The sequence below is a fragment of the Aquarana catesbeiana genome, linkage group LG12 (genome assembly GCF_042186555.1).
Source record: "Aquarana catesbeiana isolate 2022-GZ linkage group LG12, ASM4218655v1, whole genome shotgun sequence".
Classification (NCBI taxonomy): domain Eukaryota; kingdom Metazoa; phylum Chordata; class Amphibia; order Anura; family Ranidae; genus Aquarana; species Aquarana catesbeiana.
The window spans coordinates 227,956,227-227,973,182 of record NC_133335.1 but is presented as its reverse complement, the minus strand read 5'-3'; the positions used below and the strand labels follow the sequence as shown (position 1 = coordinate 227,973,182).

The following is a 16,956-nucleotide window of genomic DNA, read 5'->3' as shown; positions in this document are numbered from 1 at the left end:
TTGAGGTTGATTTACTAAAGACAAAATTAGACTGATCCCCTTCATCCATCGCATCTGGTGCTCCTGGGTGTGGGGGGACCAGGTGGCCTCCTTCCATCTTGCAGGACCTCAGGTGGTGGTGGTGGTGGGAGAATGCTGAAGAGGTAAGTGTAAAGCGGTTGGAAGGGGGGAGGGCTGTGCACAGATGCTGTTCATTGCCCTAAACGGGAAGCTGACAGGTTCTCCTTAAAATTGCCCTGAATGGAAAGTAGACAGCGTTTTACAAAGCGACATTGTCTGCATGAAACTTCTTGCCTATAACCCCCAACCAGGGGTTCCCCCACTTCTTCTTCTGTCTCATCCAGTGTTCCTGGGTATGGGAGGAGCGTGTGGTCTTCCACAAGGGGAGCATTGGAGGGGAAGTATAAGAATGGTTGGTGGGAGCTCCACACAGACGGGGCAAGGTGACGGGTTCCCTTTAAAAAATTTTTTAGAATTCATCTTTTCTGTTTCAGGAGTAACAAGGGAGCTGTGGGAAACACGGTCACCACCATGGTGCATAACGACTACTCCTCCGGCGAGCGAGGCCTCAGCGCAAAGAGCTCCAATCAGAAGACGCCATCGCTCAAGTAAGCGCAGTTTGCCTAAGTCGGTACACTTGTTGATCTGTAGAGGGAGCCTTTACACCCGTCTATCTTATATTATAGATTTCAGAAAGAACATGCGATAAATCAGATGCAGGGAGCGGAATAGCGCTAAGAACTTCTCTCTGTCTGGCCCGCCAGCAGTGCGGTCTCCTGACAGTGCATGGGGAGGACTTCATTCTCTGTGGTGTCCTGCTCTGCATATTGAGGCAACTTATACCAGCATACTTCTGTATATACCAGACCTTGGGGTCCTCTAGCGCTGAAATCTCCAATCTATGACCCTCCAGCTGTTGCAGATCTGTACGTCCTATGAGGCATTGTAAAACTCTGACATTCACAGACATGACTAGACATGATGGGAATTGTAGTTCCTGAACAACTGGAGGGCCATAGTTTGGAGACCTCTGCGTCTAGAGGCTGGAAATCGCTGTATAGACACTGCTACTACACCCCATCTACAATGCTGCTACACCCCATCTACAATGCTGCTACACCCCATCTACAATGCTGCTACACCCCATCTACAATGCTGCTACACCCCATCTACAATGCTGCTACACCCCATCTACAATGCTGCTACACCCCTTCTACACTGCTGCTACACCCCTTCTACACTGCTGCTACACCCCTTCTACACTGCTGCTACAGCCCTTCTACACTGCTGCTACAGCCCTTCTACACTGCTGCTACAGCCCTTCTACACTGCTGCTACAGCCCTTCTACACTGCTGCTACAGCCCTTCTACACTGCTGCTACAGCCCTTCTACACTGCTGCTACAGCCCTTCTACACTGCTGCTACACCACAACTACACTGCTGCTACACCACAACTACACTGCTGCTACACCACAACTACACTGCTGCTACACCACAACTACACTACTGCTACACCACAACTACACTACTGCTACACCTCTACTATACCACTTCTACAACACCACTTCTAGACTGATACTACACCCCTACTACTCTGCTGCTACACCCCTACTACTCTGCTGCTACACCCCTACTACTCTGCTGCTACACCCCTACTACAGTGCTGCTACACCCCTTCTACAGTGCTGCTACACCCCTTCTACAGTGCTGCTACACCACTGCTACACTGCTACTATACCACTTCTACAACACCACTTCTACATTGCTGCTATACCCCTTCTATACCACTACTACACCCCTTCTATAACTCTACTCCAGTGATCTCCACTAGATTCCAGCTCCTGTGCAGAGTGGCTGCCATGCTGCATTGTGAACACAGGAGGTCAGCCACTCAGCACGGACACCATTCAGAGGTTGCTTTGCATTTACTCAATGAAAGCAAAGCAATCTCTGATTGGATGAGGTGGAGAGATGGCATGGCGATGTCATGCTCTCCACCTCTTCCAATCAGAGAATGCTTAGCATCAATTGAGAAAATTCAAAGCATTTCCTGATTGACACCTATGCTTAGCAGGCGACCTTCCGTGATCACAATGTAGCGAGTCAGCCGCTTGGCATGAGACCCAGAAGCTAGCAGCGATCACTGTAGTAGGGGTGTCATCTTCAGTGATCTTCTAGAGCAGGGGTGTCAAACTAACGGTCCTCCAGCTGTTGCGGAACTACAAGTCCCATCATGGCTCTGCTGGTGGTAGTCATGCTTGTAACTGTCAGCCTTGCAATGCCTCAATGGGACTTGTAGTTTCATAACAGCTGGAGGGCCGCCAGTTTGACACCTGTGCTCTAGAGGGATCCCAGAGATATGGTATATACATACAGTAGTCATTGGTTCAAGCTGGAACAATGTAGCTATATAATAATATCCATTAGAGGTCGACCTCTAATATCCATACCTGGGATTCTTTAAGCATTTCAATTGTTAACATTTTATTAGCCTTTCACTATTTTTTTCAGTCTGAATGCAGAATAATGATTTCCTTTTTTTTTTTAGTGCTTAGTCTCCAGCTCCTTTTTTTTTTTTTTTTTTTTTTTTTTTTTTTCTGATGAAGTGAGTTTTCATATACAGATATATTTGCACAAGATTGCATTTTTATTTCCTTTAGAGTAATGGTGGTCAGCTTGCTGGATAAAGGAGACCTTCCTAAAGTATACAGTGCCTTGAAAAAGTATTCATACCCCTTGAAATTTTCCACATTTTGTCATTTTACAACTAAAAACCTAAATGGTTTTTATTGGGATTTTATGTGGTAGACTAACAGGACTTCTTATGGCTTTCTTTCAACAACGTCTGGTGTGTTCCTTGGCCTTCATGATGCTGTTTGTTCACCAAGGTTCTCCAACAAACCTCTGAGGGCTTCACAGAACAGCTGTATTTATACTAGGAATAAATTACACACAGGTGGACTCTATTTACTAATTAGGTGACTTCTGAAGGCAATTGGTTCCACTAGATTTTAGTTGGGGGCTGAATGCAAAGTGGCACATAATTGTGAAGTGGAGGGAAAATGATAAATGGTTTTCAAAATGTTTTACAAACAAATATGTGAAAAGTGTGACATGCATTTGTATTCAGCCCCCAACTAAAATCTAGTGGAACCAATTGCCTTCAGAAGTCACCTAATTAGTAAATAGAGTCCACCTGTGTGTAATTTATTCCTAGTATAAATACAGCTGTTCTGTGAAGCCCTCAGAGGTTTGTTGGAGAACCTTGGTGAACAAACAGCATCGTGAAGGCCAAGGAACACACCAGACGTTGTTGAAAGAAAGCCATAAGAAGTCCTGTTTTCAGTTTGTGAGAAGCCATGTGGGGGACACAGCAAACATGTGGAAGAAGGTGCTCTGGTCAGATGAGACCAAAATTGAACTTTTTTGCCTAAAAGCAAAACGCTATGTGTGGCGGAAAACTAACACTACACATCACCCTGAACACACCATCCCCACCGTGAAACATGGTCCATATAATTTTTTTTTTTTTTCATTCCAGTAACCAAAGAACCACCCCCAGTGATGATCCCGGGAGCAGCTTCCAGAAATCGCAGAAAAACCTCTCTGGTGCCAACAACCTGGGCCGCAACTACACCGGGGGGAGCTCCCCGCAGAAGAGGCGCGAGGTCACCGCCGAAGAGGCGGAACGGTTAGTGTCCTCCTCACTCCGGTCTGTTGCTGGACGAATCAAATGCGAACGACTTCTTCCAGACAAGATAGAACGGATCTGTAGGTGTTCTACAACTGCATCGCTCTAGAGGGAAAACTTGCAAATAAACACAATGCAGTTCCATTCATGAGTGAGCCCAACCATGTGATCCGAAACTGTTAGGAACAAACAGGCCTTTACAGCCAGGCAAACAGAGGGGAATCGGATGTGGACAACACAGTGAGGAAGGTCGGTGCGGGGGACGGGGAGGACAATTGCAGAACGATGCACTGTGTCTGTGTCTCTCTTTCCAGCAGCTGAAAGCCGATGGGAGGGAGATGGGGAGAAACTGGCTTTCAGCTGCTGGAGGGAGAGAGACAGACACAGTGCATCGTTCTGTATTTGTCCTCCCGTCCCTTCTCACCAATCCCCCTGATCCCCACCCTCACCGGTGTGCCTGGGCCCCATACAGGAAGCACGGTGGTACCCCCTATAGGTGGCCCTGCTTGTAAGACCTTGCTGTGAAAGGACAGAACTTCCAGAACTGGACCGACTCCCTGACCATCTGTATATATTCCTTCCCCTTTTCTCTCCCTTTTTTAAGCTTACACTGAGCAGAAAGTAGACGCTTTGGCAGTATAATACCCAAGAAGCACTTCGTTTTTCCTGGGTCTTCCCTGACATGCCAGGAGGAGGCCCATTTTATTTTTGTTTTTACTGGTTCAGGTTAGAAGACTCCAGAGACAATCAGGGCAGTGTGTGTGCACAGACTTTTTCTGCATTGCTTTTCTCTGGAACACCGTCCATTAAAAAGAAGGGCAAGACCTCAAGTAAAATGGCTTCTGCAGAATTCTGCATTGACTTTTATTGGAGAACAGATGGCGTTGACGCACACAGAGTCAGCAGGGGAAAGCGGCACCATTGGAAATGGTGTCAGCGCAATTTCTCTCTATGTGGACATACTGGCCGAGTTTGTCCTCATTATTTAGGGGACACAGGACATCGCTAAGGTGTAAGCCCTGCCCTTAGGTGGATGGACACTAAGTAAAACAGTCAATCATCACCTTAGCCCTGTAATACCCCCCCCCCCCCCCCCCCCCCCCGGAAGGGAAGCTGAAAGCTCCATGCTAGCTTACACCGTCTTTCCATCCCAGCTTCTAAAACCTTTTAATCATGCGTAGTCTCTTCCCATGAACATTCCATGATGAACAGGGTCCTCTTCATTTTCTCCAATAGTGGGCAATCTTCCATGCTGCAGGGGGCGCTGTACACTCTGAGTCTACGGACATTCCAAGATAATGTTTCTTTTTCCACCTACTATATATAGTCAGAACAGAAAGATTGGTCTGTTTGTTTTTGTTTTTTATCTATCGAGGTGTAGAATATGTGTTCACAGACTAAACATTTCCAAATTGCCCCTACTATTTGCCCTAAAAAAATAGAAAAATAAAATAAAAAAGTCAATAGAAAGTGATCTGAAGAACATCTGTTATATTTTACTTTGTTTAATGGATACAATGGGAATACCCCCCATCCTTCCCTATCCTACCCTGCCCTACCCTTCCTTGCTCTTCCCTACCCTTCCTTACCCTTCCTTACCCTATCCTACCCTTCCTTACCCTACGCTACCCCAACCTTTCCTTTCCTACCCTTTCCTTTCCTTTCCTACCCTTTCCTTTCCTTTCCTACCCTTTCCTTCCCTACCCTTCCTTACCCCTACCCTTCCTTTCCTTGTCCTATGCTTCCATACTGTTCCCTTCTCTACCCTACGCTTGCTTACTCTTCCATGCCTTACCTTACCCTTTCCTTACCCTACCCTTAACTTCCTTAATCTTTCTTTCCTTCCTTACCCCTTCCTTTTCTTCCTTACCCTTTCCTTTCCTTCCTTACCCTTTCCTTTCCTTCCTTACCCTTTCCTTTCCTTCCTTACCCTTTCCTTTCCTTCCTTACCCTTTCCTTTCCTTCCTTACCCTTTCCTTTCCTTCCTTACCCTTTCCTTTCCTTCCTTACCCTTTCCTTCCCTTCCTTTTTCCTTCCCTTCCCTTCCCTTCCTTACCCTACCCTTCTATATATATTAATTTTACTTTTATTTTTTGTTATTTTTTTAGGTTTATTCTGCAGGTGAACAATGCAGCCATCACCATTCAGCGATGGTACAGACGCCAGCGGCAGAAAAATCGGGCGGGAGAGATGGCAATAAGGCATATGCTGGCTTCCAAAAAGGAGGTAATTGTTCCCCCCCCCCCCCCCGCCCCCGTGGATGACTGGAGGCCTCCTCCAATAAAACTGTCAGGATGAGTGTTCCCAGTCCTGCCCCCTAAAGGCTGCTGATTATCCTTCACACACATAGAGAGGATGCATGTCCATGACCATCTCTGTGTCTGTAGTTCTCTAGCAATTATTGCATGCTAACACGGTCTTTGATTCGTAACTTTAACCCTTTCACTGCCAAAGCGCCAAAAAGGGAATTATTGCTTTCACTGCATTGAATGCAGGGATATGTAGCAACGTAAGTCATCCAGTATGTATAAGCACCCAACACATGGTGATGTTCACATGTACATGGAGGGCAGGCTCAAAATTTGTGTGTGGGGGTGGGGGGGGGGGGGGTGTAAGTTAAAAAAATGTTTACACTTTGCTTCTGTGTTCATTCTAGTTGGTTTGAGATCAAGGAGAAAAAGTTTGCTGGTCTCCCTCCCCTCTACCCAGCCACGCCCATCATGGGGATCATGGAGCCCAGGAAACAGGGGGGGGGGCTGCACACTACTAGGGGGTCCATGAAAGCGATTAGGTGGCCGTACAGCCATCTGATTGCTGACAGTTGGCTTGTCACATCTTCCAGCTGCTGTGCTGCTCACTGTTCTCCTTGCTGGAAGGGAAGCTGCACCTGAGGACCTGCAGTGCCAGGATCTCCCTGCTTCTGCTTCACTCATTCTGTAGATCTGAGCTTCCTCCACCTCTAGCATTACCCCTCCAGTCATCCAATCACCAGACATCAGGACTTGAGGAAGCAAAGCCCTGCCTCCACCAAGATGGCCGCCTCCACTCAGGGAGACAGTGCAGAAAAAGGCATAAGTCGCTAATGGGGGGACGGTGATCTGCAGGGAGACCGCAGGCATTGCCAGTGATTGGTCCTTGTTTCTGGGCCCGGCCTTCACCACTCAGGTTCTCCATAACACACATTGATGAGATTATTTTAGGGGATTATACTTGCATATTCTGAACATTTTAAAATTCTAGATTCCCAGCTGTTCCTGTTTGAAAATGTTCCCAATCTTCCTCCTCAGGAGCGGCAGCAGCAGGCGAGTGAGAGCGTTACACTAAACTTCCAACAATCCAAGGTGGAGGAGAGACGCCGCGTCAGAGAGGAGAAGGCACGCCAGGCTCGGCGGGCAGCAATCCAGGTAAGAGGCGTGGTCTGACTGCTTACCAATGGCACTGATATCAGCGTACATCTGAACTTTACTCATGATGGGCATAGTAACAGATTTCCTCTAGTGCCCCCCTACCTCCAGCAGCCCATACTCACCCTTCCTTTGCTCCCCTCTTCTCCTGGGAATGGGGGAGCATGTGACTCGCTCCCCTTTTTATCATATGATGGTAAATCCTGGTGCCTGTTCTTGGCAGTGTTCACAAATGTGTAATACGGATCTCCTTTTGTAACATACAAGTTACAGGGGGGGGAGCGAGAGAGAGGAGACTATGGAAATTCTGCCTCCTGTCTGCAGCAAACTGATGACATCATCTCAGCCTAGGCAAAGGGAGTTTATCCATGCAGATTTGTATAGTCTTCCTGAAAGATCCTTTTGTGATAATGATTACAATTACAGTAAAACCTTGGATTGGGAGCATAATTAGTTCCAGAAACATGCTTGTAATCCAAAGCACTTGTATATCAAGCGAATTTCCCCATAAGAAATGATGGAAACTCAAATGATTTGTTTCATAACCATTTATTTTTTTTATAGTCCATATAAAAAGAGTATAGCAATGTCATAGGTTGTGTAACTATAAAATGTCCATCCACAAATGGAAGCCTCCACAAGGGGATTAGAAGCAAAATCTAGCAGGAGCTCCAGAGTATAAAAGAGAAGAGATAGGCGCCTCTCAGAGCCCATTCACACAGGGGCAACACGACTTCCAGCGCGACTTTGGGAGACAACTTGGACACGACTTGAGTATGAATCACAGCGCGACTTCAGCGTGACTTGAAGTCGCCTCCAGCACAGGGAGCAGAAAATACCAGGCTCTTAGGTCTGGTATGGATGTTAAGGGGAACCCCCTTCGCCGAAAAAACGGCGTGGGCCCCCCCCCCCCAAATCCATACCAGACCCTTACCAGAGCACGCAGCCTGGCCGGTCAGGAAAGGGGGTGGGGACAAAAGAGTGGGGAAGGGGGGCGCCCTGCGGCCCCCCCACCCCAAAGCACCTTGTCCCCATGTTAAGGAGGACAAGGGCCTCTTCCCGACAACCCTGGCCATTGGTTGTCGCGGGCGGGGGGCTTATCGGAATCCGGGAGCCCCCTTTAATAAGGGGGCCCCCAGATCCGGGCCCCCCACCCTATGTGAGTATGGGGTACATTGTACCCCTACCCATTCACCTGGGGGAAACAAGTGTCAATAAACAAACACATTACACAGGTTTATAAAGTAATTTATTAGGCAGCTCCGGGGGTCTTCTTCCGGTTTTGGGGGTCTCTTCAGACTTCTCCGTTCTCTCTCCGGCTTCTTCTCCCGCTCTCCGGTTCTTCTGCCAGGCTTCTCCGCTATCTTCTGCTCTTTTGCTAGCGGTGGCCTGGTCTTCTCCGTCGTCTTCTTCCCTCTTTTCTCTTCTTCCGATGTTGACACGACGCTCTCTCCCGCTGTAATGCCGTGTACGCGGTCTGCAACGACTTATATAGGCACGGGGTGTGGTCACCCGGTGACCCTGCCCCTTATGACGTCACAGTCCCATCATGCCCAGGGTTTTTTATTTAAAATTTGGCGCGGAGTTCCCCTTCATGATTCATACCAAACACATGTCAGTATTGCTTGTCGCTCGTTGGGAAAGGAAAAAACACATATCGCAGTCGCTCTTCCTGGGTAAATTCTTTTCTTTTTCCTGTAAAGTTGCCTCACTATGAACGGGCATCCGACTTGGAGGTGACTTCCATTGAAATCAATTGGGACAAGTCGCCTAGAAGTCAGATTGAAGTAGTACAGGAACCTTTTCTGAAGTCTGAGCGACTGCAGTAGTGTGCATTAAGACGGATTCATTCACTTACATTGATTTTTTTCTTGTAGCGCGACTTGGGACGACTTGAAGTTGGATCCAAAGTTGCCCCTGTGTGAATGGGCTCTAAGTGTAGCAATATGTTGCTAAATGTTGTACCTTCATTAAATGTAACCATATTGCTACACTTAGAGGCGCCTCTCTTCTCTCTTATACTCAGTTGTGACATGACGCTACTTGTATATCAGGACATCGCTCATATATCACGTCAAAATGTATTTAAAAATGTTGCTTGTCTTGCAAAAACGCTTTTAAACCAAGTTACTCTCAAATCAAGGTTTTACTGTATATAAAATATAGAACTCAGTTGGCTTGAAGGGGATCAGTCAGTGGGATGCAAAAGGAAATGGCTTAAAGGGGAACTGCATTATTTTCACATAATTTGTAATAAAAACATCTTTGCCATTCTGAAGCTTCCCTCTGACCACTTTGCATATTATTTTATAGATACTGTGATTCTGTATTTGCCTAATATGCTGCAGAAATCTCCCTCCACTGAGTCTGGCTGCAGCCATTTTAACTGTGGGCAGCTGAAGCTGCTGCCTGTTCACTTCCTGGATTTACAGAGGCACACCTCCCAGCTCTTTGCAGCTCTCATTGGCCCTCTTATGACTCATCCCCCCTCGCTTCCTGGCAAACTCTCAGCAGAGTGAGAGAGAGAGCTGTGCATGATGTCATAAGCCTAGGCTAATGACCAGACAAGAAACAGGAAGTGGGCTGTATAAGGGATTTACTGGCAGGAAAAAAAATATTTTACTATCCAAAGTTAAAACAACAACAAGGGCAGAAGATTTAATAGATGGAAAGTTTAAAAAAATGACTGAAGAGCCGGAAGGAGTCTGTTCCTGCAGCCAATCAATAGTGATCAGATGATAATTAAGTCTATAAATGAGAGAAAGACTGCTACAACCATAAATATGTAAAATACTGACATTTCAATATGTTTTTACCTTTTTTAGCGCCGTATCTAAGCCATAAATGACTGCAGCCCTGTAATCATTAATATATCATTAAATTGTATTTATTTATAAACCAGTAGTGTAAGCCTGAATGTGACTTTGTGTCAGCCTCTTGCAACCCCTGTACAGCAAAGCTCAGAGAGATAGAGGTAGCAGAAGCACGAGGAGCCTATCAAGTGAACATGCAGATAGGGGGAGAAAGCAGAGTGACAGAGAGATAGGAGGTCATCAGTTTTCCCTGCCCACTGGGGGGGGGGGGGGGGTGGAGACTTTATGTGCAGCAAAGACCTATCAAGTGTCCTGATGTGGTGTGGTGCTGTGCTGTGTGGCAGAGCTGTATAGCTCTCAGGACTGTAAGACAAAGAACAACAGAGGGCGCCCCAGCCTAGTGCATTATCCCATGGATACTTTAAAATGAATTAATATAAAAAAAATACTCACAAAAACAGCAAATAAACAGCACATCAAAGCTCTGACTCTGGCACAGTGATAGAGCGAACCCGGAGCGTTCCAATGCCAAAGGGACGCTTGTCCAGGATCAAAAAAAAATGACTAACGTGTTTCGGGGGGTGAACCCTCTTCTTCAGAGATCTTAGGACTGGCTGGACAGAAATATGGATCTTTTAGCAGGCACGTTAGCTCAGATAAATGCATTTCATTTGTGTGTTTAGTGGTTTGCCTGGAGTTCACATATAATAATGGTCAAAAGAAAAAGTAATGTTGTGCCTTAAACATTTAACCCCCCCCAATCGCCAATAACAGGAGCTGCAGATGAAGCGAGCGCAGAAAGCCCTGGAGACTCAGAAGGTGGCGGAGGAGGAGCTGGCGCTGCTGGTAAAGAGCAGCAAGGTGGGAAAGAAGAAGACCGGAGGCAATACCATGGCATCTCCAACAGGAAGAGGCAACAAATCCAAGAATAATGCTGGTAAGAAATGTCACACAATGCAGCGTAACCCCCCCCAACCCCCCCCATGCTGGCCCTTTAAGAAAATGTTACACTGGAGGCATTTCGTGGGCTTCAGGATCATGATATCACTGTGATTGGATGTCAGTGATCACATGATTGGTGTTCTGTCCTACCAGCTCTGGATCGTTGCTGTGTGACCCGGGAGCTGGGGACATGCAACTCCTATTGAAATCAATGGAAAATGCATCAAAAACGCACTGCGTGGTTTTGTCTTTTGATGTGCTTTTTGAGTTGCATGTCCATGTTTTTCAGGTGCATGCTGGGAGTCAGGCAACCAGAAAACGCACACAAAAAAACGCATTAACCACTTAAGCCCCGGACCAATTGGCTTCCCAAAGACCAGAGCACTTTTTGCGATTCGACACTGTGTCACTTTAACTGACAATTGCGCGGTCGTGCGACGTGGCTCTCAAACAAAATTGACGTCCTTTTTTTCCCACAAATAGAACTTTTTTTTGGTGGTATTTGATCACCTCTGCGGTTTTTATTTTTTGCGCTATAAACAAAATAAGAGCGACAATTTTGAAAAAAAAACGCATTATTTTTTACTTTTTGCTATAATAAATATCCCACAAAAATATATCAAAAAAACATTTTTTTTCCTCAGTTTAGGCCGATATGTATTCTTCTACATATTTTTGGTAAAAAAAAATCGCAATAAGCGTTTATTGATTGGTTTGCGCAAAAGTTATAGCGTTTACAAAATAGGGGATAGTTTTATGGCATTTTTATTAATGATTTTTTTTTTTTTTTACTAGTTTTGGCGGCAAACAGCGATTTTTTTTTTTTTTTTTTTTTTTTTTTTTTTTTTTTTTTTTTTTTTGTGACTGCGACATTATGGCGGACACATCGGACACTTTTTGGGACCATTGTCATTTATACAGCAATCAGTGCTAAAAAAAATGCATTGATTCCTGTGTAAATGACACTGGCAGTGAGGGGGTTAACCACTAGGGGGCGGGGTTAAATCAGTACTAGGGAGGTGTTTCTAACTGTAGGGGGGTTGGGCTGTGTGTCAGTACACTGATCTCTGCTCCCGATGACAGGGAGCAGAGATCCAGTGACACTGTCACTAGGCAGAACGGGGAGATGATGTTTACATCAGCATCTCCCCGTTCCTGCTCTCCGTGAGACGATCGCGGGTATCCCCGTGGCAGTCGAGTCCGCGGGACCCGCGACCCGACTCACGGAGCTCCCGGCCGGCGCACACACAATGGCACGGTGGGGAATTCAAAAGGACGTACAGGTACGCCCTTTTGCCCAGCCGTGCCATTCTGCCGACGTAAATAGTCGTGCGCCGGTTGGGAAGCGGTTAAACAAAGCATATGCGTTTTTTACCACATTTACCCTTTTGCAGCAGGCTGACAAGAAGATTCCTTGGCATTATTCCTTGGGGGGGGGGGATGGGAGGGCGCAGGTGGAAGCACACGTTGCAGTAAGGTGGTCTGACCAGCACAGATGCAGTTTTGCTTAAGGAATGACAGTCATAATATTTGCAGACGCATGCCGGGGCCTGTGTGATAGACGAGGAATAATAACAAAGCTTTGTGACTCTTTTTGTAAAAGGTAAAATTCATCAACGAAAAAAAGAATCAGAATTATTTTTGGTGCCAAAATGCTCAGGAATAACCTCACAATTACCGCTGTTCATAAAATGTTATTAAATGCACAAAACATATATAAAAAAAAAAAAATGCATTTAATGAAATCACAATTTGCTGTTCCCCTGTACTGGGTCCCAATTCAAAACAATAGTAATTTCCATGTGCAATATACTGTATGTGTGTGTGAGATATATATCTATATCTCTGATATAGCTCTATGTATAATCTCTCTATCTCTATCTATATATCACACAAAACAAATACATTCAGAAATGAAGTTCTGTGTAATAAGATGGAAGGACACGGGGAAAAAAGTATTGAATACACTAACTGAAATGTATTTAACACTTGGTACAAAATCCTTTGTTGGTAATGGCGGCTTTAAGACGCCTCCTGTATGGAGAAACTAGTTGCATCCCATTCTTCCACACAGTTCTGTGGGCCTCTTCTATGAACTCTGATCTTTAGTTCTTCCCATAGATTTTCTATTGGACTCAAGTCAGGTGATTGGCTGGGCCATTCTAGCAGCTTTATTTTCTTTCTTGGAAACCAATTGAGCGTTTCCTTGGCTTTGTGTATGGGATCATTGTCTTGCTGAAATGTCCGCCCTCTGTCTGGGCACCATCCAGGTTTGCTCGAAGACCTGGCGTTCCTGCCAGTTTCTTACATAGCCGCTGGAGCACGCATGGTGCGCTCTGGTGAATGCATGCGCACGGAAGCGCGTTGGAGTGCACATGGGCGCGCAATTATGCATGTAGGTTGGTGCCCAGCAAGTGGGAGAAAACTGGCAACACTGTTTTGGAAGTTTATATGACCAGTAATGTATGTACACAACACTGACAATGTGACAACACTGAAGAAATGACACTTTGCTACAATGTAAAGTAGTGAGTGTACAGCTTGCATAACAGTGTAAATTTGCTGTCCCCTCAAAATAACTCAACACACAGCCATTAATGTCTAAACCGCTGGCAACAAAAGTGAGTACACCCCTAAGTGAAAATGTCCAAATTGGGCCCAATTAGCCATTTTCCCTCCCCGGTGTCATGTGACTCGTTAGTGTTACAAGGTCTCAGGTGTGAATGTAGAGCAGGTGTGTGAAATTTGGTGTTATCGCTCTCACTCTCCCATACTGGTCACTGGAAGTTAAGCATGGCACCTCATGGCAAAGAACTCTCTGAGGATCTGAAAAAAAGAATTGTCGCTCTATAGGAAGATTGCCAAGACCCTGAAGTTCCCTGAGGTTCCTCTCAGAACAGGCCTCACCATGGTTGACCAAAGAAGTTGAGGTCACGTGCTCAGCGTCATATCCAGAGGTTGTTTTTGGGAAATAGACGTATGAGTGCTGCCAGCATTGCTGTAGAGGTTGAAGGGGTGGGGGGGTCAGCCTGTCAGTGCTCAGACCATACGCCGCACACTGCATCAAATTGGTCTGCATGGCTGTCGTCCCAGAAGGAAGCCTCTTCTAAAGATGATGCACAAGAAAGCCTGCAAACAGTTTGCTGAAGACAAGCAGACTAAGGACATGGATTACTGGAACCATGTCCTGTGGTCTGATAAGACCAAGATAAACTTATTTGGTTCAGATGGTGACAAGCGTGTGTGGCGGCAACCAGGTGAGGAGTACAAAGACAAGTGTGTCTTATCTACAGTCAAGCATGGTGGTGGGAGTGTCGTGGTCTGGGGCTGCATGAGTGCTGCCGGCACTGGGGAGCTACAATTCATTGAGGGAACCATGAATGCCAACATGTACTGTGACATACTGAAGCAGAGCATGATCCCCTCCCTTCAGAGACTGGGCCGCAGGGCAGTATTCCAACATAATGACCCCAAACAAACCTCCAAGACGACCACTGCCTTGCTAAAGATGCTGAGGGTTAAGGGGATGGACTGGCCAAGCATGTCTCCAGACCTAAACCCTATTGATCATCTGTGGGACATCCTCAAATGGAAGGTGGAGGAGTACAAGGTCTCTAACATCCACCAGCTCTGTGATGTTGTCATGGAGGAGGGGAAGAGGACTCCAGTGACAACCTGTGAAGCTCTGGTGACCTCCATGCCCAAGAGGGTTAAGGCAGTGCTGGAAAATAATGATGGCCACACACACTTTGGGGTGTACTTACTTTTATTGCCAGCGGTTTAGACATTAATGGCTGTGTGTTGAGTTATTTTGAGGGGACAGCAAATTTACACTGTTATACAAGCTGTACACTCACTACTTTACATTGTAGCAAAGTGTTTTTTATTTAATAAAAAGTAAAAAAAAAATTGAACAATGGTAACTGTAGGGGTTATTCCTAAGCGTTTGAGCACCCAAAAAAAAAAATCCCACTTCTTTTTTCTTCCCCCTTCTTCCTTCCTCTTCTCCTTTTTTTTTTTTTGTGTTGATGCTTTTACTGGGGATGTGGTGCCTGACCTACCAAACAGCATCCATATGAGACCTAAGGCTATACTTTATTTCCGGCAGGTTCTAGAACACAGGATGCATTGGAATGTGACAGCTCCGGAGTTCCCCTCTTTAAACCAGCACCGGACAGCAGGAACTATGAGCAGGGCGTGGCGGTATGTACCCAACCATCCATCTACACATCACATACCACTGGCAGGACTTATGATAATTTTTTTTTTTTTTTACAAAGAAAATATGAGAAATCAGATTTGTTTTATTTTTAGTTACAAATAAAATTAAATGATAAAGTATCATGGAACTGCTAGAGACCTTGTCACCAGTGGTTATTTTGGCAGCAAATTTAGATTTTCGTTTTTAGTCTTAGTCCCATTTTAGTCTTCTGCTATTGTTTTTAATTGTATTTAGTCGACTAAATCCCCATTACATTTTAGTCGACTAAAACTAATTTTAGTCATCTAAAATCTAATGGGTGTAGTTAAATTGTAAAGCATTATTTAAGCATTCCTCTACAAATTCCAAGCTCCTTATATACTGCTGGAGTGAAAAATCGAATATGTTAATATTTATGGTATTAAAGTGATTGTAAAGTCTTGTGTTTTTTTTTTTTTTTTTTTGTTTTTTTTTTTTTGTTTTTTTATTAACCACTTCAGCCCCGGAAAGATTTGCCCCCTTCCTGACCGGGCCATTTTTTGCGATACGGCACTGCGTCGCTTTAAATGACAGTTGCGCGGTCGTGCGATGCTGTACCCAAAGTTTATGTCCTTTTTTTTTTCCCACAAATTGAGCTTTTGATGAAATTTGATCACCTCCTGCAGTTTTTATTTTTTGCGCTATAAACAAAAAAAGAGTGACAATTTTGGAAAAAAAACAATATTTTTTACTTTTTGCTATAATAAATATCCCAAATTTTAAAAAACAAAAACAAAAAACGTATTTCTTCCTCAGTTTAGGCTGATATATATTCTACATATTTTTGGTTAAAAAAATCGCAATAAGTATATATTGATTGGTTTGCATAAAAGTTATAGCGTCTACAAAATAGGGGATAGATTTATGGCATTTTATCATTATTATTTATTATTATTATTATTATTATTACTATTATTTATTATTATTATTATTATTTTACTGGTAATAGCGGCGATCTGCAATTTTTTTTATCAGGACTGTGGCGGACAGATCGGACACTTTTGACACTATTTTGGGACCACTGACATACAGCGATTAGTGCTTTAAATAGCCACTGGTTAAATGTCATTTGTATAAATGTCATTGGTAGGGAAGGGGTTAACACTAGGGGGCGATCAAGGGGTTAACTGTGTTCCCTGTGTGTGTGTTCCAACTGTAGGTTGGATGGGACTGACTTTGAAGGAGACTGATCGGCGTTCCTATATACTAGGAAAACACGATCTGTCTTCTCTCCCCTGACAGGATGTGGATGTGTGTATTTACACACACACATCATCATTCCTGCTCTGTCAGGAGCGATCGCGCCGGCGCCTACCGGGCACGGGCCCCTCAGCAGCGGGTGCGCACCCCAAAAAACCCTTAAATCGGCCGCCGTACAGCTACGGCGATTCGCGCAGGGGAGCCATTCTGCCGCCGTCAATCGACGCGGGTGGCCTGGAAGCGGTTACATAACAAAACATGTTATACTTGCCTCCTCTGTGCAGTTGGTTTTGCACAGAGCAGCCCGGATCCTCCTCTTCTCCGGTCCCTCTTTGCTGCTTCTGGCCCCTCCCTCCTGTCGAGTGTCCCCACAGTCAGCAGCTTCCTATGGGGGCACCCGAGCCGAGTCACAGCTCTGTGTCCATTTAGACACGGAGCTCGGCCCCGCCCCCTCTCCCTCCTGATTGGCTGGCTGACTGACTTTGATTGCTGCTGGGGTCTCTTCCCTCCAATCGGCTCTCGATGAGCTCTGCAGGGTGTAACTTCAGCTCCCCATCCCCCTTTTTTTTTATGACCGCTCAGACAAGCTGTATGAATTCTGCTCTTTGAATGGAACTCCCTCCCCCTGTCACCTTTTTATCTCTTGGTGTCAGGAAAACTTGTCA

At 45.4% G+C, this 16,956-nt stretch overlaps 1 protein-coding gene across 4 annotated transcripts in view; it reads left to right on the top strand.

Annotated features, from left to right (window-relative positions):
- CEP131 (centrosomal protein 131) overlaps positions 1 to 16,956 on the top strand; it is a 120,910-nt gene that overhangs the window by 17,986 nt on the left and 85,968 nt on the right. For all 4 annotated transcript variants that reach the window (XM_073606858.1, XM_073606855.1, XM_073606854.1 and 1 more), the window contains exons 6-11: positions 495 to 608; positions 3,543 to 3,692; positions 5,801 to 5,918; positions 6,980 to 7,096; positions 10,684 to 10,846; positions 14,960 to 15,054. In XM_073606858.1, the coding sequence (XP_073462959.1) occupies positions 495 to 608; positions 3,543 to 3,692; positions 5,801 to 5,918; positions 6,980 to 7,096; positions 10,684 to 10,846; positions 14,960 to 15,054 (757 nt within the window). The remainder of the gene's footprint in view (positions 1 to 494; positions 609 to 3,542; positions 3,693 to 5,800; positions 5,919 to 6,979; positions 7,097 to 10,683; positions 10,847 to 14,959; positions 15,055 to 16,956) is intronic.